Below are 25,901 nucleotides of genomic sequence, written 5' to 3' on the forward strand. Positions count from 1 at the left end.
TTCCTTTGTTAGCCACGGTTGAGTCACCTTTTTTGTTTTATTTTTATGCCAAACTGGGATGAACAAATTCTGTAGCTCATCCATTCGGTCTTTGAATGTTTGCCATTGCCTATCCACCATCAACCCTTTGAGTGCCATTCCCCAATCAATCTTACCCAACTCGCTCCTCAGACCATCGTAGTTTCCTTTATTTAAATTGAGGACCCTAGTGTTGTGTATGTACCTTTAAGAGAATAACTGGTCTCAGACTGCAGTACCGGCAGTGACCACCCCTGTATAAAAGGTGCTAGAGAGCCTCTGTTTTTAGTTTCACTATTGACTTCCACCAGTAAAGACTTGTTTGTTTTCACTCCTGCTGGTCCGTGTCTCAATTATTCACGGACTTAACACTGGCGACGAGTAAGAAACGAACTTACCTGCAACTCGGCAGCACCTCAGACGACGTTGTTGAAGGTCGGAGCCAGAAGAAAGAAAAAAAAATGGAGTCCAAAGAAACTCGAGAAACGGGCGTCGACCGTCAATCATCGGTTTGAAAACTTGCAGGAGAGACTGTCAAGAGCCAGGTTCGGTTCACCAGTCTGTGGTTTCCCAGCTAGTCGGGCTGGTGGCAGGTAGTGCTCTGATCCTTCCTGGGCTGCGGCGGGCTGAAGCTCGATCGGGTGGCTTTTCAACGGGGCCGGGCAGCGAGTCGGGAGGCAAAGAGAGAGAGGGTGGAGCACACAGGGCGCGGCCGGTGCTTCGAAGCCGGGCAGCGTTCGGACCTAAGAAGAGGGAGGGAAGTGTCCCAGAGGGTCCGCTCCACGACGGGAAAATAATAAAAGAAAAAGAATCAATATTTAACGCGCAAGAAACCGTCGAAAGCAGCGCTAACAACAGCGGGGAAGAAGGCAAAGCGCGGGAGGCGCCATTTTGTTAAATCGGGGAAGAAGGCAAAGCGCGGGAGGCGCCATTTTAGATTTGCAAGGTGCCGAAGACTGGCTGTATCACTCCTTTTGATAATACATTAGAGGACTGGACCACGTATGTGGAAAGAGTCGAGGTATATTTCGAGGCAAACGAAATAGCGGAGGGGAAAAAGGCATCGATATTGCTAAACTTAATGGGCGCTAGAACGTACGGCCTATTGCGGGACCTGATTACTCCAGCCAAACCAAAGGTGAAGAGTTTTAACAAAATTGTTGCTGTCCTACAGGAACACTTAAACCCTGCACCGCTGTTGATAGCAGAAAGATTTAAATTCCACAGGAGAACTCAGCACAAAGATGAGAGCAATGCTGAGTATCTTACGGAACTACGCAAGCTATCAAAGCGCTGCCAGTTCGGAGCAGGACTGGCAGATACCCTATGGGACAAATTTGCCTGTGGACTCCTGAGTGAAGGAACACAGAAGAAGTTACTCTCAGAAAAAGAGCTGACGCTGGATAAGGCTTTCAGCGTGGCAGTATCGTATGAAGCAGCAGCCAGGGGAGCTGCAGAAATTCAACAAAAACCACAGGAATACGGCACCCACGAAATGACACGGGGATTTGCAAAATGTTATCGCTGCGGCAGAACTAACATTGACCAGAAGGACTGCTGGTCCAAAGACAAAATATGCAGACAATGCGGGAAGATTGAACACATTGCACGAGTTTGCAGGTCTGGGAAGAAGACCAGCGACAACAAAAAGGCTACTAAGGAATCGTACAAGAAAGTACAAAAGATGACGGACAGTAGTTCCGAAGACCAGATGAGTGATAGTGAATCCGGAAACAGGAGACTAAGCTGTCTCAAACTTCACAATGTAATCGCAAAAGAGGATCACCGAACCATTTGGGTCACCCTCACGATAGCAGGGTCCCAAGTTAAAATGGAATTGGATACAGGATCAGCGCTAACCGTCATGAATCGACGAGACTACGAGCGGCTATTTTCACACATACCCTTGAGAGAGACATTCATCGTCTTGACGACGTATACGGGGCAAAAAGTATACCCCAGAGGAAAAATAAGGGTGCCTGTCGAATACAATGGCAAGAACATACGGAAATTGTATCTCTACATACTGCCAAATGGTGGACCACCGTTATTGGGACGGGAATGGATCAGGAAGATAAACTTAGATTAGCATTCCATTCATGCAATGACGGTGGACGGTAAAAAAGATGAAGACGTCACTCCTGGACGATTGTCAACAATCTTAGCTAACGCCAAAGAGGTATTTCAACAAGAACTGGGCACGCTTAAAGGCGTAACCGCCTCGATAAAAATCGAAGAGAATGCAGTTCCCAAGTTTTTCAAAGCAAGACCGGTACCATATGCAATTCGCCCAGCCGTCGAGGCAGAGCTGGAGAATCTGGAGAAGGCGGGCGTGTTGTCTAAGGTCGACTGGAGCGAGTGGGCGACACCCATCGTTCCTGTCATGAAGAAAATGTTAAGCAATAAGTCCGGAGAGCCAAGGAAGATTCGCATCTGTGGGGATTTCAAGGTGACGGTGAACCCAGTCCTTCACACAGTACAATATCCTCTTCCAAGGATAGAAGACATCTTCGCCTCACTGTCTGGAGGGAAGCGTTTTACAAAAATTGACCTAGCACAAGCATATTTGCAGATGGAGGTTGAAGAGTCCTCTAGGAAGTACCTCACGATAAACACTCACAAAGGTCTTTACCAGTATCATCGATTGGTATTCGGAGTAGCATCGGCTCCGGCGATATGGCAAAGAGCGATGGAACAAGTCCTGCAAGGGATTCCGGGGACTCAGTGTTACTTGGACGACATCCTTGTAACAGGTGAAGATGACAGTGAACACCTTAACAACCTAGAACAGGTGCTCACTAGACTACGGGAACATGGGCTGCGAGCCAACCGCCCCAAGTGCGAATTTTTTAAGAAACAGATATCGTATTGTGGCCACGTGATTGATGAAGAGGGGTTACATAAGTCCCCTGACAAAATTGAAGCGGTTGTTAAGGCCCCAGCGCCTGAAAATGTGTCGCAACTGAGGTCATTCCTCGGATTGGTGAATTACTATCATAAGTTTTTGCCGAATTTGTCGACAATTCTGCACCCACTGAACACCCTGCTACGAATGGGGGTAGCATGGAAATGGAACGATGATTGTAAGCGTGCTTTTCAGAAGAGGAAGGACTTAATCACTTCAAGGGAAGTTTTGGCTCACTACAACACAGCACTGCCAATCAGGCTGGCGTGTGATGCGTCTCCCTACGGCATTGGGGCGGTACTGTCACATAAATTCCTTGATGGTTTAGAGAGGCCGATAGCTTTTGCGTCATGCTTGTTAACTTCTGCCGAGCGTAACTACGCCCAGATTGACAGAGAGGCCCTCAGCCTAGTGTGGGGGGTGAAGAAGTTCAATCACTACCTGCACGGTCAAAAATTTACTCTACTAACCGATCATCAACCTCTTGTCTCCATTTTCAACCCTCAGAAGGGCGTACCGATAATGACAGCACAACGGCTGCAGAGATGGTCCCTTTTCCTAGGGGCACACCAATATGACATCGAGTACAAAGGAACTAAACAGCATGGAAATGCTGATGGATTGTCACGTCTACCGTTGCCGATGGTGGAAGAAGAAGACCTTGCAGTGGATCCAATGGAGTTATTCCACTCGACCATAGTCGAATGTCTCCCTGTGACGAATGCAAACATAGAAAAGGAAACACGGAATGACCCGACACTATCATGGGTCTATGATTTAACGGTGAAGGGATGGCCAGCACATGGCGAACCACTGCTGCCAGCATTCTCGCCAAGAGAACAGCTGTTAGTGTGCAGAGGAACCTTGATGTGTGGATCCAGAGTAGTAATTCCACCTAAGTTGACGGATAGAGTGCTCAATGAGCTTCATGAGGGTCATCTGGGTGGGGTAAAAATGAAGAACTTAGCCAGAGCGTTTGTGTGGTGGCCGGGAATCGATAGAGAAATCGAAGAGATGACCAGGAGCTGTGCAGGATGCCAGAAGGTCCAAAACGCCCCACCACAAGCTCCTCTGCATCCATGGGAGTGGCCCTCATCTCCATGGCAAAGGGTGCACATTGATTTTGCTGGTCCCTTCATGGACTCGATGTTGTTAATTGCGGTGGATGCACATTCAAAGTGGCCAGAGGTAATAAAAATGTCCTCAACCACCACGGAAAAAACTATCACAGTTTTACGAACCATATTCGCCAGGAATGGGTGCCTGAACAGATTTGCTCTGACAATGGACCACAGTTTGTGTCTGAAGAGTTCCGGAGGTTCTTAAAGAACAATGGTGTTAAGCATTACACATCTGCCCCATATCATCCAGCCACTAATGGATTGGCCGAGAGGTTTGTCCAAACATTCAAGAAGGCTATCAAGGCAATGTGTAATGAAGATATACCCCTACAACACAAGGTGGACAACTTCTTGTTTGCCTACCGGAATGCGACACATGCGGTTACCAACCAAACTCCAGCCATGATGTTCTTCAATCGAAGACTACGATGCCGCTTGGATTTGGTTAAGCGAAATGTCCGAAGAGATGTGGAGAACAGGCAGTTTCAGAATATGAATGAAAGGCCGACCAGGAGTTTTTAGATAGGTCAACCAGTTTTGGCCCGGGACTACCGCACTGAGAAATGGCAGCCAGGAACGATTTGTACACGACAAGGACCTCTCATGTATACCGTGGACGTTGGGGAGAGCATTGTAAGACGCCATGCTGACCAGATTCTAGAGTCACTGGAAAACGTCAACTCCACACCTCGATCTGATATACCTGGTAATGAAATTGACGTTCCAATTGCAGCTACCGCAGAACCGGTAATATTGGAAGCAGATGAACCAAACAACGACATTGATCCCGACTCAACATTGCCAGAAGAACTTGATACCCCAAAGAGGCGTTATCCAGACAGAATCAGGAAGCCTCCGCAAAGACTGAACTTATAATTGCTTAAACTTAACCAATGTCTCTAGCAACAGTAATTGTGATTGTAATTAGTTATCATTTAGTTGTTAAATGAATGTTATGTTGTTTATCTAAAAGGGGAGGAATTGTTGTGTATGTACCTTTAAGAGAATAACTGGTCTCAGACTGCAGTACCGGCAGTGACCACCCCTGTATAAAAGGCGCTAGAGAGCCTCTGTTTGTTAGTTTCACTATTGACTTCCACCAGTAAAGACTTGTTTGTTTTCACTCCTGCTGGTCCGTGTCTCAATTATTGACGGACTTAACACCTAGTCTCTGAGTCAACTACTTCTTTCTCCATCTTAATGAAGAATTCGATTATATTATGATCGCTCCGACCCAAGGGGCCTCGTACAACAAGATTGCTAATTAATCCTTTCTCGTTACATAATACCCAGTCTAAGATGGCCTGATCTCTGGTTGGTTCCTCGACATATTGGTCCAGGAAACCATCCCGTAAACACTCCAGGAATTCCTCCTCCACAGTATTGTTACTAATTTGGTTGGCCCAATCTATATGTAGATTAAAGTCACCCATGATGACTGCTGTGCCCTTATTGCACGCTTCTTTAATTTCCCCTTTCATGCCATCCCCAACCTCTGCCTTACTGTTGGGAGGTCTATATACCACTCCCATTAATGTTTTTTTCCCCTTAGTATTTCTCAATTCTACCCATACAGATTCCACATCATCAGAGCTAATATCCTTCATTACAATTGTATTAATCCCTTCTTTAACCAGTAATGCTACCCCACCTCCCTTTCCTTTTTGCCTATCTTTCCTGAATATCGAATACCCCTGGATGTTGAGTTCCCAGTCTTGGCCATCCTTGAGCCACGTTTCCGTAATCCCAACCAAATCATATTCGTTTACCTCTATTTGCGCAGCCAATTCGTCCACCTTATTACAAATGCTCCTCGCATTAAGACACAAAGCCTTCAGGCTTGTTTTTTTAACGCTCTTAGACCTATTAGAATTATTATTTACTGTGGCCACGTTTGATTTAACCGTTGATTTCTCTGACTGCCACTTTTGTTTTTCTCCTTCCTATCTTTTGCTTTTATCCCTGTTTCCCTTTCCTCTGTCTCCCTGCTCAGGTTCCCAACCCCCTGCCATTTTAGTTTAAACCCCCCCGAACAGTGCTAGCAAACCTCCCGGCAAGGATATTTGTCCCGCTTTGGTTCAGGTGCAACCTGTTCGACTTGTACAAGTCCCACCTTCCCCAGAAGCAGGCCCAGTGATCCAGGAAACTAAAGGCCTCCCTCCTGCACCAACTCTTTAGCCACGCATTCATCTGCTCTATCCTCCTATCCCTATACTCACTAGCACGTGGCACCGGGAGTAATCCAGAGATTACAACCTTTGAGGTCCTGCTTTTTAATCTGCTACCTACCTCCCTAAATTCTTGCTGCAGGACCTCATCCCTCTTCCTACCCATGTCATTGGTCCCAATGTGAACCACGACCTCTGACTGTTCACCCTCCCCCTTCAGAATGCCCTGCAGCCGTTCAGTGACATCCCCTTCAAGTATTTATCCAATTCCCTTTTGAAAGTTACTACCGAAACTGTTTCCACCGCCCTTTCAGGTAGCGCATTCCGGATCACAACAATTCGCTGCGTAAAATACACACAGGAGGGGAAGCTGATCAAACCGTGTTTTTAAAACTCGCCCCAATTGGAAATTTGAGCTTAGTTTTAAAAAGACTGGGTTTGAAATTGGCCCCACCAATTCCTTCCGGACTGTTTATTGAAATGAGAGAGCGACAGTGTATTCGTTCCTCCTACCTTTATACCCCTCGATCCAGGTGGCCCCTCTGGTCCTGGGAAGCCAGGTAAACCGGTGTGGCCTTCCAGCCCAGGCAGGCCTCTCATACCCTGTCAGGGGCATTAAAAAAAAAACACACACCTTAAACATAAAATACAGACACGGCTACCAGTTTCATCGTGGTATCTGAAACACAAACGGCCAATTACACAACAAACAAATACTAATTATTATTTTATTCAGACTTCCTTCAAGTATTTGGAACCTAATCCCAATTACAGTCCCACTTGGTGGTTGTGTTCCAACAAGGCTGCGGAGTTGAGGTAATTCAGGCGAGACTTGTACTTGGAGGCTGACTGCAGCAACACGTTTGAAGGAGTGAATGTTACCACCAGTTGTAGCAAAGCAGGATAGCGCCGCAGTACTGGTGTGGCCTAGTTGTAAGTCCGTGCGTTGTGCCCTTTACGGGAGGGAGTCGTGCGGAAGAGGAGGAATCAGGGAATTCTCACTGTACACGTGACCTTATATTTGGGATATGAAACTGCCCCTCCCTTTACATAGGTCCAGAGCTCTCCTGCAGTCCAGCGGGCGGACGGCCTACTCTAGGCCTTCTTTAATGCCGCTCTTCACCTGGCTGCTAGGAGACAGCAGAGACCTACGACACCAGCCTGTTGACCCCTCTCTCTCCAAGGTTGCGACGGAGATTGATAACTTAGCTAGGGAGGGGAAGAGAATGCAAATTGATCCGGTGAATATATACATAGGTACAAATATTTCCAACATCGCTCTACTAATTGGTTTTCGAGGAACAGTGGGGTATAAATTTGTCTTGGGCGGTAGCGAATCGGCAGCCTGTGACGTAAGAAAACTACTAGGCACTTGGTCTAAGCGTTAAACAAAGCTTTAATCAACTGTTTTACAACATGGAGGTCTAGTTGTGTCCTTCACTAGTTCCTGTTAAGAATGTCCTGCGCAAGTTGGGCTCGTGCCCGAGTATTTATGCTCTCCCTGGACAGCACCATTATTATTTCATAAGTCTTTCTTTCATGAATGACTGATTCATGTCAGCCTGCTTTGCTTTTCCATTGACTTCAAAAGGCCTCTCCAACACCTTTCCTCCGTTGTCCAGGTCAGTGGGACTGCCCTCGCTTGAATCTGCTTTTACAATGTCAGCTAGCATGAGGGCCAGTAAGGGAAGCTGGGTGGTCAGCAGTTTAGTGGGAATAGGATCAAGGGAAGAAGAGGCGGCTCTCACTGACGAGATGAGCTCGGAGAGGGCATGAGGGGAGATAGGAGAGAAACTAGAAAAAAGGCATGGGTTCAGGGCTGGGGCTGGTGTGGTGTGGAGGGGAGCCTGGGCTTAGGTTCAACTTGGTGGGCAATTTGGCCGAACATATATAGTGATAAAGAAGTCCATGAGCTTCTCAAACTCATTATTAGAGGCGAGGGTGGAGGAGAAGGGTTGAAGGAGACAGTTGACAGTGGAGAACAGAAGCCAGGGTAATGTTTGCTCTCGGGATGATCCTGGAGCAGTGAGCAGTTTGAGCGGAGGAGAGCACTTGGTGTGGCCCAGCCAAATCTGGTGATGGATGGCTAAACCGGGTTTGTGTCAAATACGCTCTCAAGTCTGCATTCTCCGCACTTGGGGGAGCGAAGATGGGCGTCATACCAGGAGGCACAGCCAGGATGGGGGGAGAGTAAAGGTTCTACTGGAGGCAAGGGCATCAATGGTGGTGGAGGAGGAGGAGTGGTTGAGCAGAAGCATTATGCCGATTGGAGGGCGAACCGTTCGGTCGTTGGAAGTTCTAAAGTGCCGCTGTGTGTGACTTGGGGGGAAAAGTTCTTTTCAGCAGTGGACGCAAGAAATGGGGTCGCAAGGGCGGGGGGGGGGGGGGCGGGGGAAGTAGGGGGTGGTGAGGTTACACCAGGAAGTGGCCGGAGATGTCTGCGAACGAAACCATGGGCGTAGTAGACAGGCCACGCGAGATGGCAAGGTCGAGAGGATGGCCGTGAATATGGGTAGGAGAGTTGATACGGAGGGAGAGATTTAGAGAGGGCAGATCGCAAGGCGAGTTGAGATCGAGATTGAAATCACCAAGCATGAGAAGTCGCTCAGTACAGAGGCTGAGAAAGGAGGGGAGGGGGGAAACTCAAGGTGGAGGTTGGGAGGATTTTAAAAGGAGAGGTGAGGGGATGGAAGAAGGTGAGGTGCTCGAAGGGGGAGAAGGTACCAGAGGGGGGGGGGGGAAAGAGACCAAGGTGTGATTTGGCCAATCAGGACCACATGGCCGATTTGGACGGGGCAGGTTGTGGAAAGTATAGCCAGGTGGGGAGACTTCAGTAAGGACAACACACATACAACAAAGTGGTTTAAAGGTAGATTACTACTGTACGAGTGCCACCTAGTGGGATGTGTAAGCACTGCACTAACTTGGTGCCTGAGGAATAGGAAGATGTTGGTAAAAACACAAAGCTCAGGCCAGCGTAGAGTTGAGAGAAATTATTATATATATATATTTTTTAAATCTAAGAATGTACAAAGGAGAAAATTATATTCAGAAAATGGCTGGTGACTGGACTAAGCACAGTGATGAGTCAGTAAGGCTACAAGTTGACTATGCTGCTGTGTTTCTGCTGTCGTGTTTCTGCTATTGTGATTCACCTTCTGATGCACACATTATGACAACAAGCTTTAAAAATAAATTAGGGTTTAAGAATTTAAAAGCAGTGGCAACCGGGAATCTGAACAAGGAAGTGATGGGCACCTTCGCAAGCATACAGGAGACCTTGTGTCGTATGGCGTCACACAACCAGGCCGGGCCTGATCTTTGCTAAAGTAGCTGATCTCAGACAAGGCAGGGGTGGGGGGGCTTTGGTCTAGTGTCCTTGGAGAGGGTAGGAGATAAAAGTAAACTTATCAGGATTCCTGCTCCGAGTAACTCTCTGGTAATCCGTGCTGGACATCAGGTAAAGTCAGGTTCGGGATCAGCCATGAAGCCATCATGGTTGAACAGCCTGCTGCCACATGTTGTTTTGACTCACGCGTGAAGCAATGGTCACCTTGTGAAGTACTGGTGAGCTGTCAGTGTCGACTTTCAGGGGCTGGAAATCATTCTGAATAAGAACTATTTAGTGAGGGAGTGGGATCGCAAGGGTCCAGTTGGCGTTCCACTGTGTGGAATGACAAAAAAGAAAAATTAATCATCCTGTAGTTTGCAACTGAAAACTATTAAAAGATCTGAATTGTGCCGAGCCGTACCGATTCACACTCGGGGGCAGGAGGGGTAACTTTCCCCCAGGTCCTGTACCATTTCTGGCAGCACTGCCTGTGGAACTGCTCCACCTCGTGGACACAACCCGTGTCTACAAGTTCAGGCCGAAAGTGACTTTAGAAAGTTCTCCATCAATCAGAGACACATCTGGATAACACAAGAACCTTGGACAGCAGGAACAAGAGGAAGGCTGCTGTGACCCTTAACAAGCTGAACACCCACCCCCATCCCCCCCACCCCGAGAAAGTCAAACTCAAACTGGAAGAAATCACACCATGGGATACTAATGTGTCCATCTGAAATTTCTCTGGCTGCTATTTTGATGGAGCTGTTAAGCCTGCGGGGAGAGGAATTTCTGAAGAAGTGTAATTTCAAGGTCAGATTGTTAAAAGAGATGCAGGGTTTTCCCGGTGAGGAATTGCCTCCGAAATCCTTTCCTTGATCTCTGCGAAACTGCCGGGGGAAAAAGGGGAGGGGGGGGGATCTGGAAAACGTACCTTTTCACCTTTCGCTCCACTACAGTCGCAATCAGATCCCGTCGAACACCCATGACAAGCCTGCAAAAAATAAAAACAGGGCATTTAATGGCCTTTACTTAATGTATCCAAAGGGCTGGCTTCTCACTTCCGTCAACCCTGTTAACCTGTGGAATGATCATCATCATATAACTCACTCCTGTTAACTCACTCCCGTTAAACAAATCAAAAGCCTTCACCCATTTGCCAGTTCGATATTTGCAGATATCGGTCAGTTTATGGTGGGCAAAAGCTCATAGTTTCTTTTTTGTTGGGAGTTTCCGACTTTGTTCGCACACTAACGGTCAGGAATTCCGTTACAGGTAGGCGTTCAGGCAACAAATATTTGGATGCAAAAGTAGCTCGAGAGAATAACAGAGTGCCTTAAACACCCCTGGATATTGCTTTGTACCCTGCCTCGAGTTCGTTCTTCTTCTCCCACAAAGGTGGTGGCTCTTTGCAAGTCACAGTTCCGCATGTGCCGAGATCCCACTGGTGCCCAAGTGGCTGCTCGTCAATGATGAGCCTGGACAGTTAGGGGGCGCTTTTGCCAATGGGGGGCGCATTGGAGGCGGGACTGCTGCTTGTCGGGTTTTAGTCCCGCCTCCATCAATTTGAGGCCAACCCACGCTATTTTCCCTTGATTGACCTTGATAAGCCCTGCCCAGCGGACTTAGCGGGCCAATTAAGGGGACGCCAGTTACAGAGAACGTCAGCGTATGGCGTTTCATCTGTCAAATTGACACATGAATTGTCATCGTCTGACAGCTCTGTGAAGCTGTCAAACACTGACATTCTCTGTAGTTAGGGCCTCGACAAAAATCACAGCCACCTCGACTACTCGACAAGAAAAACACAGCCGAGCCCGATTTGGTCTTTGCTCCATCTCAATTGATACGCACCATCACTGGCTGAGCTCACTGGACAGCGACTGGGAGTGGCAGCCCAGCAGAAAGACTTGTTTTTCTACAGCACCTTTCACGCCCTCAGGACATCCCAAAGCACTTTACAGCCAATGAAGTACTTTAGAAGTGGAGTCACTCTTGTAATGTAGGAAACGCGGCAGCCAATTTGCACACAGCAAGCTCCCACAAAACAGCAATGTGATAATGACCAGATAATCTGTTTTTAGGTGTTGGTTGAGGGATAAATATTGGCCAGGACAATAGTACCATGGGATTTTTTTTTACATCAACCCGAGAGGGCATCTCCAACAGTGCAGCACTCACTCAGTACTGGACTGGAGTGCCAACCTCGATTATTTGCTGAGGACTTGAACCCACAACCTTCTGACTCAGAGGTGAGAATGCTATCCCTGAGCCACGGCTCACACAATACTTATTCCCTTCCCTGGCTCAGCAACATTTAAGGAAGGACATCGGGTGAGATTAGTTAGATCAGCATGGGCTGCGGGTGAGCCTGGGACCATCCTGCTCTGGATTGGCCAAAAACACCACCTTGGGGGGGAAAAATTGGGTCGCGCCCCTTTTAGGGCGCTAACTTCGCCGGGGCACTTTTAGCTCCCCGAATAAATTAGCATTCCCAGGGCCAAAATTCACCAGTAGTGCCCCAAGAGGGAAGCGGGGTGCTACTTGAAGCGCTCCCCCTCACTCTTGGGGCGCTGCGAGTGAATATTGCGGCGCTACGTGCCGCTGTATTGCAGGCCTTCCTTCCCTTAAAGGGGAGGGGCTTTGTGCAGCGCGACCCGGGGCCCAGCTGGGCCACCAGGGATCGGAGTGCTGGTAAAAGAGAAGTGCCGGGCTCTCGGAGCGCAGCCGGCACCCCGTGGGGGGGGCGGGGAGGGGGGCTGGTCAGGAGGCCGGCAGAGGGGGGCGGGTGCTGGCAGGCGGCCAGCAAAAAAAATGGCCACCCAGCACCTCCATTTTAATTTGCGTCGCCCCGGCCGCCGATAGGCCCCCCTGACTCCGTCGGACAGAGTGTTCAGCGGTAAGTCAGGGGGCGCTCCCGAAGATCGCGGCCGGGGCGCTGCGCACGGCGATGACATCATTGCCAGCGGCGCAGTGCCGCGGGGCGCTAACGGTTACCGCCACCGGTAACCTCCCGCTGAATTTCGCAAGAGGCGTTGGCGGCGCTGCGCCCAGGCGCTAGTTGCTTTGCGCCCCGTTAGCGCCCTCTTAGGGTACTAACGGGAGGCACAAAGCAACCGAATTTTTAGGTCCTTGTATTTATATAGCGCCTTTAATGTAGTAAAACGTCCCAAGGCGCTGCACAGGAGCGTTAACAAACAAAATTTGACACCAAACCACATAAGGAGAAATTAGGGCAGATGAACAAAAAGCTTGGTCAGAGAGGTAGGATTTAAGGAACATCTTAAAGAGGAAAGTAAGATAGAGAGGCAGAGAGGCTTAGGGAGGGAATTCCAGAGCTTAGAGCCTAGGCAGCTGAAGGCACGGCCACCAATGGTGGAGCGATTAAAATCGGGGATGCTCAATAGGGCAGAATTAGAGGAGCACAGAGATCTCGGGTGGTGGGGGGCGGCTGGGGGAGATTTCAGAGATAGGGAGAGGTGAGGCCATGGAGCAATTTGAAAACAAGGATGAGAATTTTCAAATCGAGGCATTGCTTAACCGGGAGCCAATGTAGGTCAGCGAGAACAGGGGTGATGGGTGAACGGGACTTGGTGCGAGTTAGGACAGGGGCAGCCGAGTTTTGGATGACCCTAAGTTTACGGAGGGTGGAAGATGGGAGGCCAGCCCGGAGAGCGTTGGAATAGTCGAGTCTAGAGGTAACAAAGGCATGGATGAGGGTTTCAGCAGCAGATGAGCTGAGGTCAGTACCACACCAGCAGTGAATTTACTCACTACACTGTCCGGGCAATGATTTTTTTGTCTTACAGTGAGGATGTCATGGCTGGGAAAGGGAATATTTTTACTTATTTGGTAGCTAGAATCGGGATCAAGCTCCTGGACCTTGACCGATTGCCTTATGGAGTCTAGTTTTTACTTCTCTCGGGAGCTAGCACTGCTAGTGATTGGAGAGGATGGAGCATGAAGTGCACCATCTTGTGGGCAGAGGGAGCATTGACAAGCCTTTTCACATTAGGTGCTCCCACATCATGAGGAAAAATTGTTATATCCGTGTATCTTAATGTTGTGTCCTTCAATAATCAGACAACAGACTGCAGGGAACGATTCAACAGGTGTTTACTGAATGAGGGTTACTCTAGAACTAACTCTGCAGATCACTACTCAGGGTTTATATACAGGTGTGGTCACTGCCGGTACTACAGTATACAGGAGCTGTAAAAAGTAGTTCTCTCCCTTAAGGTATTACATACATTACAATTCCTCCCCTTTTAGATTAACAGTACCATAATACTCATTTAACAATTAACATTTTTAATATACAATGTTATATGAAAATAGTCCATTCATATATTCAGGCCTAGAAATTGAGTTTGCGCTGCGCCGGGGCTTAACGCCGGAAATTTAGCGCCGGTGCTAAGTCGCGCTGTGCGCGCCAAAAATTCAGTAGCGCCGCACCCAAACGGCTGCCGGCGCTACTGAAGGCTGTTTGCGCCTGAAAACTGGCGCTACGCGCCGCATTGCGGCGCTATTCCGGCGCTGCGGCGCCCGATGCGGTGCGGCAGGCTCGGGAAGTGCAGGCCTCCTCCTTCAGTTAAGGAGGAGCTGCCTGCACCCGCCCGCTGGCCGGTTAAATTGCCACAAAAATGAGCCCGGCACCTCGGGGAAGTGCCGGGCTCGCAGCCGAGAAGCATCTGTTCCGCGGGGGTGGGGGGGTGGGGGAGTCTGGGGAGGGAGGTGTGGGCAGGCGGCCGGCGGGAAAGCGGCCGGCCGCCGCTCCACCTTTATGCGCCGGCGCAAAGTCGTGTAAGACTCTGTTGCCAGAGTCTTAGTTGCGGCTGCCACGGGCGAGGCGGCCGCAACTGAATTTCGGCGCTGGGGCCCGTCACCACGGCAACCGGGACGCTGCGCACACCGATGACGTCATCGGTGCCGGCGCAGCGCTACCGGTGTAACGCCGATGTTGGGCCCTAGTCAATTTCAAAACCGGCTGTAAGTCCAGCGCAATGCCCTCTAGCGCCGCAAAATGGGCGCTAAGCCCACTCAATTTCTAGGCCTCAGTCTCTGGGGAGGCTTCCTGATTCATTCTGGATAACGCCTTTCCCAAGTGTCTCGCTCTTGGTGCGGAGGTGATTCTAGCACCCTGTCGTCAGTTGATTCATCAGCTTCCAATGCTATTGTTTCTGAGGTAGATGCGACCTGTACGTCGGGTTCCTCACCAGGTACGTATGGCCGAGACATGGGGTTGACTCGTTCCTGTGACTCTAGGATCTGGTCAGCATGGCGTCTCACAATGTTCTCCCCAACATCCACTGTGTACATTAGTGGCCCCTGCCGTGTGCATATCGTTCCTGGTTGCCATTTCTCTGTTCGGTAGTCGCGGGCCAAGACTGGTTGCCCTACATTGAAGCTCCTTGTCAGCTTCTCATTGATGTGCTGGAATTGCTTACTCTCAACATCTCTTCGTACATTTGGTCTGAGCAAATCCAGACGAGATCTCAACCTTCGGTTAAAGAACATCATGGCCGGGGCCTGGTTGGTGACTGCATGTGTCGCATTTCTGTAGGCTAACAGGAAATTGTCCACCTTATGCTGCAGTGGAATGTCGTCATCGCACATGGCCTTTACTGCTTTTTTAAAGGTTTGTACGAACCTCTCAGCCAATCCATTTGTGGCTGGATGATACGGGGCGGATGTGTAATGCCTTACCCCATTCCTTTTCATAAATCTTCGAAACTCTTCGGACACAAACTGTGGTCCGTTATCAGAGCAAATCTGCTCTGGTAAGCCGTTCCTGGCAAAAATGGTCCGTAGGACTGCAATAGTTTTCTCCGTGGTGTTGGAGGACATTTTGATCACCTCAGGCCATTTCGAGTGCGCATCCACGGCTATTAAAAACATTGAGTCCATGAATGGACCAGCAAAATCAATATGCACCCGTTGCCATGGAGATGAGGGCCACTCCCGTGGGTGTAGAGGGGCATGTGGTGGTGCATTTTGGACCTTCTGGCATCCTGAGCAGCTCTTTGTCAGGTCCTCCATTTGTTGATCGATCCCCGGCCACCACACATAAGCCCTAGCAAGGCTTTTCATTTTCACCCCTCCCAGATGACCTTCGTGAAGTTCATTGAGCACTCTCTCCCTTAACTTGGGTGGAATTACCACTCGGGATCCACACATCAAGGTCCCCTGGCATACTGACAGCTGTTCTCTTCTGGATGAGAATGCTGGCAACAGTGAGTCGCCATGTGCTGGCCATCCCTTCACCGTCAAATCATATACCCGAGACAGTGTTGGGTCATTTCGGGTCTCCTTCTCTATACCAGCGTTAGTTACTGGCAAGCATTCACTTATAGTCGAATAAAATATTTCGACAGGATCCACTGCTGGTGCTTCCTCCGCAGTAGGCAGTGGCAGGCGTGATAGCCCATCAGCATTTTCATGCTGTTTCGTGCCCTTATACTCGATTTCATATTGGTGCGCCCCTAGAAAAAGGGACCATCTTTGTAGCCGTTGCGCAGTCATCACCGGAACGCCCTTCTTTGGATTAAAGATGGAGACAAGTGGTTGGTGGTCAGTCAGCAAGGTGAACTTCTGCCCGTGCTGATAGTGATTGAACTTTTTCACTCCCCACACTAGGCTGAGGGCCTCCCTGTCAATCTGGGCGTAGTTACGCTCGGCTGAGGTTAGTGACCGAGACGCAAAGGCTACTGGCCTCTCCGAGCCGTCCGGGAATTTGTGTGACAGCACCGCTCCAATGCCATAGGGTGATGCATCACACGCCAACTGAATTGGTAGTGCTGGGTTGAAATGAGCCAACACCTCTTTTGATGTGATCAATGCTTTGCTCTTCTGGAAAGCTTGTTTACATTCGTCACTCCACTTTCATGGTACCCCCGTTTGCAGTAAGGTGTTCAGAGGGTGTAGTACGGTAGACAAATTCGGCAAGAACTTATGGTAGTAGTTCACCAGCCCGAGGAACGACCTCAGTTGTGACACATTTTCCAGTGCTGGAGCCTTGACCACTGCCTCAATCTTTTCAGGGGACTTATGGAACCCCTCTTCACCAATAACGTGGCCACAATACGAGATCTGCTTCTGGAAAAACTCGCATTTGTGGCGATTAGCTCGGAGCCCATATTCCTTCAATCTAGTGAGCACCTGCTCCAGGTTGGCGAGGTGATCACTGTCATTTTCGCCCGTGGCCAGGATGTCGTCCAAATAACACTGGGTCCCTGGAATCCCTTGCAGGACTTGTTCCATTGCCCTTTGCCAAATAGCCGGAGCTGATGCTACCCCGAACACCAGCCAGTTGTATTGGTAGAGACATTTATGAGTATTGATCATGAGGTACTGTTTCGAGGCTTCTTCTACCTCCATTTGCAGGTACGCCTGGGCCAGATCAATCTTAGTGGAGCGTTTCCCTCCAGATAGCGAGGCGAAAATATCTTCAATCCGCGGAAGCGGATATTGTACAGTGTGAAGGACTGGGTTCACTGTCACCTTAAAGTCCCCACAGATGCGAACCTTCTTTGGTTCCCCAGGCGTATTACTCAATGACCTCTTCATTACAGGAACGATGGGTGTAGCCCACTCGCTCCAGTCCACTTTGGACAGTACTCCTGAACGTTCCAAGCCTTCCAGCTCTGCTTCGACGGCTGGGCGGATCGCATAAGGTACCGGTCTGGCCTTAAAAAACTTTGGGCTTGCATTTTCCTCTATTTTGATCGTCGCTGTTATGCCTTTTAGTGTTCCGAGTCCCTGCTGGAACACTTCTTGTGCGTCAGTTAGCATTTTTGACAGTCGTCCAGGTGTGACGTCGTCATCCTTTTTGGCATCTACAGTCAGTGCTTGTATGGAATGCCAATCTAGCTGTATCTTCCGGATCCATTCACGTCCTAGTAGTGGTGGTCCTCCATCTGGCAATACATATAGGTCCATTTTTGGTGTTTCCTTGCCGTTATATATAACGTTCACCCTTATTTTTCCTTTGGGGTAGACTTTTTGCCCCGTGTACGTCTTCAAGACAATCTTTGTATCTCTCAAGGGTATATGTGAGAATGGCCGCTTGTAGTCCCTTCGGTTTATGACTGTTAGGGCTGATCCTGTGTCCAATTCCATTTTCACTTGGACTCCTGCTATCTTGAGCGTGACCCAGATAGTTTGGTGATCCTCCGTTTTGATCACATCATGTAGTTTCAGACAACCCAGCTCTTTGCTTCCGGAGTCTGTATCACTTTTCTGTTCGTCTGAACTACTCTCCGTCACCTTATGTACCTTCTTGTACTTCTCCTGTGGAGATTTCTTGCTGCTGGTTTTCTTTCCCGACCTGCAGACTCTTGCTATTTGTCCTACTTTTCCACACTGTCTGCACACTTTGTCCTTGAACCAGCAATCATTATGGTCGTGTGTTGTTCTGCCGCAGCGATAGCACTTCACTGTTCCGTATGACATTTCATTTGTGCCATATTCTTGCGGTCTCCGTTGTATCTCTGCAGTGCCCCATGCTGCTGCTTCATGTGATACTGCAATGCTGAAAGCCTTGTCTAGCGTAAGATCCTTTTCTGATAGAAGCCGTTTCTGGGTTCCTTCACTTTGAAGCCCACATACAAACTTGTCCCTTAAAGTATCTGCTAGTCCCGTTCCAAACTGGCAGTGTTTTGATAGCTTGCGCAGTTCCGTTAAATACTCAGCATTACTTTCATCTTTATGCTGGTTCCTTTTCTGAAACTTAAATCTTTCTGCTATCAGCAGCGGTGTGGGGTTTAAGTGGTCCTGTAGGATTGACACTATGTTTTCAAAATCCTTTTCTACTGGTTTCTCTGGGGTTACTAGGTTTCGTAGTAAGCCATACGTTTTTGCACCCATTGAATTCAACAATACCAGCGCTTTCTTGTCATCTGGCACTTCATTCGCCTTGCAGTATACTTCTATGCGCTCGACATATGTCGTCCAATCTTCGACTTCATTGTCGAACGCTGTGGTACTGCCACTCTTCGGCATTTTTGGGTGTGGTTAGACTGGCTTAAAATGGCGTCTCCTGCGCTTTCCTTTCTTCCCCGCTGCGGCTTAAAATGGCATCTCCCTCGCTTTCCTTTCTTCCCCGCTGCGGCTTAAAATGGCGTCTCCCGCGCTGCTGCCAACGCCGCTCTCGGCGGTCCTCGTGGCAAATGGCGACGCCCTGTGGGTTTCACGCGCTGCTCCTGCGCTGCTGCCAACGCCGCTCTCTGCGGTCCTCGTGGCAATGGCAGCGCTTCGCGTTTTCCTGCGCACCTCTCTCCCCCGTTGACGCTGCTCGGCCCTTGACCACCGGCTGCGCTCTGCTCTCTCTCGTCTCTCTCCCCGTTGACGCCGCTCGGTCCTGAACACCGGCTGCGCCCTGTGCGCTCTGCCCTCTCTCTCTCCCCCGTCGACGCTGCTTGGCCTTTTTCTGTGCCGCTCGGTCGGGCTCCAGCCACCGCTGTCCGGGAAGGGTCTGCGCAGTACCTGTTGCCAGCCCGTTTCGCTGGACCACCGTGACTGGAAAGCCAAGCCTGGCTCTCGACAGCCTCCCCTGCGATGCTCAAATCTCCGCTGGATGACTGGGCGGTTGCCTGTGGTCGACGCCCGTGCTTCTGGACTCGACCTCCTTCCACTGTTCTCCAGGAGCGAATCCCTGGGAGGTGATGCAGAGTTGCAGGTAGGTTCGAATCTGCGTCGTCGCCAATGTTATATCCATGTATCTTAATGTTGTGTCCTTCAATAATCAGACAACAGACTGCAGGGAACGATTCAACAGGTGTTTACTGAATGAGGGTTACTCTAGAACTAACTCTGCAGATCACTATTCAGGGTTTATATACAGGTGTGGTCACTGCCGGTACTACAGTATACAGGAGCTGTAAAAAGTAGTTCTCTCCCTTAAGGTATATATACATTACATACATTACAAAAATGGTGTTACGGGATACAGAATTGAATGGAAGAAGTATTAACAGCTGTAATTAACTACTTCTTTCAGTGCATTGTACTTAATTATAGCTCTCACTTCTGTTAGTCCAGGTGAACAATTAATGGCTTCCTGAGGTTATGAGGGAGAAGGGAATAGAGGGTTATGCTGATAGTTAGATGAGGAAAGGCGGGAGGAGGCTCGAGTGGAGCATAAACACCAGCATGGACTGGTTGGGCCGAATGGCCTGTTTCTGTGCCGTATATCCGATGTAATCAGATATACCACCAGTTAATACAGATAAAAGCTTCCTCCACTCTCCCCCATCCCTCCCCAACATTGTGCCCCATCCCCAATCTCAGATCAGCACACCACACTGTACCTGTATGACACCTCTATTCTCACCCTAGCCTTCCGTACAGCCGCTGAGTTGGCGAGAAAGTGTGCCAGCCTATGGATAACTCAGTGCTGTGCATCTACAACAGCTGGGTTGGCGCAGCAAAGACTCATTGAGGATGCCTACAGCTGGCAGAGAGAGAGAGAGAGAGGTGACGTTCATCTTAGCAGTTCGGGCTGGATTCAAACAGGTCCAGAGGTGAAAGGGCAACACACCACCCAGCGCTCTGAAACATTGGTTCTGTTCAAACTTAATCAACATTTAATCAACTTGATAAAAAACAAGTTTGTTATTTTGTGTAATGCCTCACAAACCCATACAGTGCAGTTTTGACACGAGCTTATCTGCGGCATTTGCACCACCTAGGGGCTGCATGTTGGAAGTACAACATTACAACACTGAAACAAAACGAAAATACTGCAGATGCTGGAAATCTGAAATAAAAACAGAAAATGCTGGAGATGCTCAGCCGGTCAGGCAGCATCTGTGAAGAGAGAAACAGAGTTAATATTTCAGGTTGATGACCTTTCGTCAGAACTGGAAAAAAGCAGGAAATGGAACAGGTTTTTAAGCAAGTGTAGGGGCTGGGAAAGGGGGGAGGGGATGAAAGAACAAAAAGGGAAGGTCAGTGATAGGATAGAACATCAGAACCGGCAAACCCATGGAATCACCAACAACCCTGGCTTCAGAGTGTGTCGTGTGGCCTGCCATAGAACTGTGATTTACCTTTGTTTTGGCCCTCCCCCCCGCCCCGCTTTTTTTCTCTCCCACATGGCAGCTGTCTCCCATTCTGCCAGCACATTCCACACCTAATCTAGAGCCGTCTTTTGTCTCCACTAGTCCTATCACCATCCCGTCTTGTTTTGAATACCTCTTAATGTCTCTTCACTTCTCTTTTGTTCTCTCCCAGCCTGGCCTTTTAATCTATTTCATTTCCTGTGCTTTTTCAGTCTTGACAAAGGGTTTGACCCAAAACGTTGGGCTAGATTTTCGGGGAGCCGTCAGGCGGGGTTTCAGGCATGTGGGGGGGGGGGGGGGGGAAATCCCGACTTTGGGGGTCCCGACACCATCCCACCCAAAACCCCGCTCCACGTAAGTTTCAGGGGCAGCAGGTACCCGCCCCGCACTGGGACACGCCGAAACCAGGCGGGAAGGGATTAGTGCCAATTAACTGCCTGTTAACAGGCAATTTTTAGCCTAATCCCTATTTTGAGGGATGTCGTGTGGGATTCCCGACAGCTCCAAACCACGCCAGGTTAGAGCAGGCGGGCTGTCGGGTTGAAGGAGTTGGAGGGGTCGAGATGTTGGCGCTCAGGTGAGTGATGGGTGCATGAGTGCAAAGGTAAGTGTGTTTGGTGTGTCTAAAGTGTGTAAAGAACTTTTACTTACCTGTACTTACCTTCACAGCCTTTCTTCCTGTAGCCGTCGGGAGCGCAGCACTCAGCCGGCACTGAAAGCTGAATGGCTGCGATCTGTCAAAAGTGACAGTCTTCAGCTTTGAGTGCTGCTGAGATTTCTAAATGAGTCTGCGCAGAAGGACTCATCTTAGAAATCAGACTATTAGTGTTTGGCAGCTTCAAACAGCTGTGAAACACTGATATTTCATCTGTCAAGAAATCTTGACAGATGAAATTTCAGTCTATGACGTCACCTGTTGCCGGGTGGCCCTTAATTGGCCTGCTGAGCCCGCTGGGCGGGCTCAACAAGGTCAATCAAGGGAAAATCGAGCGGATTGGCCGGACGTCGAAGTAGGCGGGTCTAAAACCCGAAAGGGGAAGTCCCGCCTTCTTCCCGGCAGGTTCGACAAAATCGACCCCGTTGACTCTATTTTCTCTCCACGGATGTTGCCTGGCCTGCTGAGTTTTTCCAGCATTTTCTCCTGTTATTTTGGATTTCCAGCATCTGCAGTGTTTTGCTATCGAACTGTTATTTACAGTCATTTTAGGCAAAGCGAACATTTTCTAACCTGCCACACCATCACCTTTCTGCCCCTCACTTCCATTCCAACAAGTGGTGAGAGTGGTGCAGCGCCGTGCAGTGCCTGGATTCCTCAATCAAGTCAGTGGGAGGTTCTCCTCTCCTGCTCGACAGTTATAGAAAGGCGTTTGAGTTACAAACCTTCCCTCTTGATTGAGGGAACATGGAGGACCCAGAAGAGAGGACGACAAAATAAAAATTGGGAAGGGCGGGTGGGGGGTCAGGGGGGAAGAGAGAACTTTAGAATTAAACTAAATTGAACATTTCTTAGTTTCCTCTCCACAGTGAAGGGGATATTTCTCTAACTTTTCTGAGGTTTGAAATAGGCAGCGGCAGGGTTTTAATCTGAGCTACTTTCTCATCTTACTGACAGTTCAGTTCCCAGGAACATTAGCCCCTAGTCACAACAACTGGTTATCTTCCCTTTTTTGGGCAGTCTGCAGTTCCACTAGAATGACCACTCTCGACTTCACACAGTCTGTGGAATCTGAATTTCCTGGTGTACAATCACGCGCAAACACATGAACATTGCAGAATGAAAACCCACAAGCAAAAAACCTTTCTGCACACGATTCGCTTCAGCAGATCCTGGGATAAATCTTCCTCCCCTGCCCACAACAATCTACCATTTCACTCAGGAAGCCATTAATTGTTCACCTGGACTAACAGAAGCGAGAGCTATAATTAAGTACAACGTACTGAAAGAAGTAGTTAACTACAGCTATTAATACCTCTTCCATTGAATTCGATATCCCGTAACACCATTTGTTGCGTCATGTAGCTTCAATGGTCTTTGAAAGAAAGAGAGGCAGAAACAAAGACAGAATGAAAGAGAAAGAGAAAGAATAAGAATTAAAGAGAAAGTGAGGGAGAGACAATGAAAGAAGGGAAAGAATGAGAGAGAATGAAAGAAAGAGAGAAAGGAAGAGTAAGAAAGATTTCTGCTCAGTTTAATTTGAAGAGATGTTAGAACTAATACAATAAACTATTTTACAATAACAGTTCTGCGGCAAACTGAAAGGGACCTTTGCAGATCAGAGAGTACACAGAAGATAGAAGATAGGAGCAGGAGTAGGCCATTCGGCCCCTCGAGCCTGCTCCGTCATTCAATGCGATCATGGCTGATCATCCAAATTCATTACCCTGTCCCTGCTTTCTCCCCATATCCCTTGATCCCTTTAGCCTCAAGAAATATATCCAACTCCTTCTTGAATATATTTAATGAATTGGCCTCAACTGCCCTGTGTGGCAGAGAATTCCACAGGTTCACCACTCTCTGGGTGAAGAAATTCCTCCTCATCTCTGTCCTAAATGGCTTACCCCTTATCCTTAGACTATGACCCCTGGTTCTGGACTCCCCCGCCATCGGGAACATCCTTCCTGCATCTAGTCTGTCTAGTCCTGTTAGAATTTTGTAAGTTTCAATGAGATCCCCTCTCACTTTTCTAAACTCTAGCGAATATAAGCCTAATCGACCCAATCTCTCCTCATATGTCATTCCTGCCATCCCAGGTATCAGCCTGGTGAATCTTCGCTGCACTCCCTCCATGGCAAGAACATCCTTCCTCAGATAAGGCAACCAAAACTGCACACAATACTCGAGGTGTGGTCTCACCAAGGCCCTGTACAACTGCAGCAAGACATCCTTGCTCCTGTACTCGAATCCTCTCGCTATGAAGGCCAACATACCATTTGCCTTCTTAACCGCCTGCTGCACCTGCATGCTTACCTTCAGTGACTGGTGCACAAAGACCCCCAGGTCTCGTTGCACTTCCACTTCCCCTTTTCCCAATCTATTGCCATTCAGATAATAATCTGCCTTCCTGTTTTTGCCACCAAAGTGGGTAACCTCGCATTTATCCACATTATAGTGCATTTGCCATGCATCTGCCCAATCACCCAACCTGTCCAAATCATACTGGAGTTTCTCTGCATCCTCCTCACAGCACACACACCCACCCAGCTTTGTATCGTCTGCAAACTTGGAGATATTACATCTAGTTCCCTCGTCTAGGTCATTAATATATATTGTGAATAGCTGGGGTCCTAGCACCGATCCCTGCGGTACCCCACTAGTCGCTGCCTGCCACTCAGAAAAAGACCCGTTTATTCCAACTCTTTGCTTCCAGTCTGCCAACCAGTTCTCTATCCAAATCAGTACCTTACCCCCAATCCCATGTGCTTTAACTTTACAAGCTAATCTCTTATGTGGGACTTTATCGAAAGCCTTCTGAAAGTCCAAATACACCACATCCACTTATCTATTCTGCTTGTTACAACCTCAAAAAACTCTAACTGATTTGTCAAACACGATTTCCCTTTCATAAATCCGTGTTGACTCTGCCCAATCCTATTATTATTTTCGAAGTGCCCTGTTATCACATCCTTAATAATAGATTCTAGCATTTTCCCCACTACCGATGTCAGGCTTACCAGTCTATAATTCCCTGTTTTCTCTCTACCACACTTTTTGAATAGTGGGGTTACATTAGCTACCCTCCAATCCATGGGAACGGTTCCAGAATCTATAGAACCTTCTTTCTTCCATCCTCTCTCCTTTCTTCGTTACATACAGTCTCTCCAAACAGGATATGCAGACGATAGCAGGATATGTAGACGACCTGTTCCTTGGCAAATATTGCTATCGCGTAAGACGCTGGGATTTCTATACGTGCAGCACTGTTAGCATTTTCCTCTCTTCCTGTGAACACATATCCTCCCAGCACTGAGCACATTTGGACCACTTGCCCCCTGCCCCCATCAGTGAAGCTTTACAGACTTGCTGCTGCGGAAGCTGCTGGGCGTGGGGAGCGGACACACAAACAGTGATGACACACTGAATAACGGAAATCTTTACCTGTTCCCCCTTCCATCTGTTTTAGGCCAGTTATCTAATGGGGTTCACTTTTACAGTGCTGACGACGGCTTTTTATGTTATTCTAACTTTACTTTTAACATAGAAACATAGAAGATAGGAGCAGGAGTAGGCCATTCAGCCCCTCGAGCCTGCTCCGTCATTCAATGCGATCATGGCTGATCATCCAAATTCAGTACCCTGTCCCTGCTTTCTCCACATACCCCTTGATCCCTTTAGCCTTAAGAAATACATCCAACTCCTTCTTGAATATATTTAATGTATTGGCCTCTACTGCCTTCTGTGGTAGAGAATTCCACAGATTCACCACTGTCTGGGTGAAGAAATTCCTCCTCATTTCTGTCCTAAATGGCCTACCCCTTATCCTTCGACTGTGACCCCTGGTTCTGGACTCCCCAACCATCGGGAACATCCTTCCTGCATCTAGTCTGTCCGGTCCTGTCAGAATTTTATAAGTTTCAATGAGATCCCCTCTCATTCTTCTAAACTCCAGCGAGTACAAGCCCAATCGACCCAATCTCTCCTCATACGTCATTCCTGCCATCCCAGGTATCAGCCTGGTGACTCTTCGCTGAACTCCTTCCATGGCAAGAACATCCTTCCTCAGATAAGGCGACCAAAACTGCACACAATACTCAAGATGTGGTCTCACAAAGGTCCTGTACAACTGCAGCAAGACATCCTTGTTCCTGTACTCAAACCCTCTCGCTACGAAGGCCAACATGCCATTTGCCTTCTTAACTGCCTGCTGCACCTGCATGCTTACCTTCAGCGACTGGTGCACAAGGACACCCAGGTCTCGTTGCACTTCCCCTTCTCCCAATTCAGATAATAATCTGCCTTCCTGTTTTTGCCACCAAAGTGGATAACCTCGCATTTATCCACGTTATATTGCATCTGCCATGCTTTTGCCCAATCACCCAACCTGTCCAAATCATCCTGGAGTTTCTCGGCATCCTCCTCACAGCACACGCCCACCCAGCTTTGTGTCGTCTGCAAATTTGGGGATATTACATCTAGTTCCCTTGTCTAGATCATTAATATATATTGTGTATAGCTGGGGCCCAAGGACCGATCCCTGCGGTACCCCACTAGTCACTGCTTGCCACTTGGAAAAAGACCAGTTTATTCCAACTCTTTGCTTTCTGTTTGCCAACCAGTTCTCTATCCAAGTCAATACCTTGCCC

General features: G+C 48.6%; 1 protein-coding gene across 1 annotated transcript in view; it reads right to left on the reverse strand.

Moving 5' to 3' along the window:
- The window catches only part of col4a5 (collagen, type IV, alpha 5 (Alport syndrome)), a 306,253-nt gene that overhangs the window by 154,366 nt on the left and 125,986 nt on the right, over window positions 1-25,901 (reverse strand). The window contains exons 3-4 of the mRNA XM_086000713.1: window positions 10,475-10,534; window positions 6,726-6,815 (exon numbers count right to left, since the gene is read on the reverse strand). Of these exons, the coding sequence (XP_085856839.1) occupies window positions 6,726-6,815; window positions 10,475-10,534 (150 nt within the window). The remainder of the gene's footprint in view (window positions 1-6,725; window positions 6,816-10,474; window positions 10,535-25,901) is intronic.

The sequence above is a fragment of the Somniosus microcephalus genome, chromosome 1 (genome assembly GCF_052327205.1).
Source record: "Somniosus microcephalus isolate GS21.2 chromosome 1, FLI_Smic_1.0, whole genome shotgun sequence".
Taxonomy (NCBI): domain Eukaryota; kingdom Metazoa; phylum Chordata; class Chondrichthyes; order Squaliformes; family Somniosidae; genus Somniosus; species Somniosus microcephalus.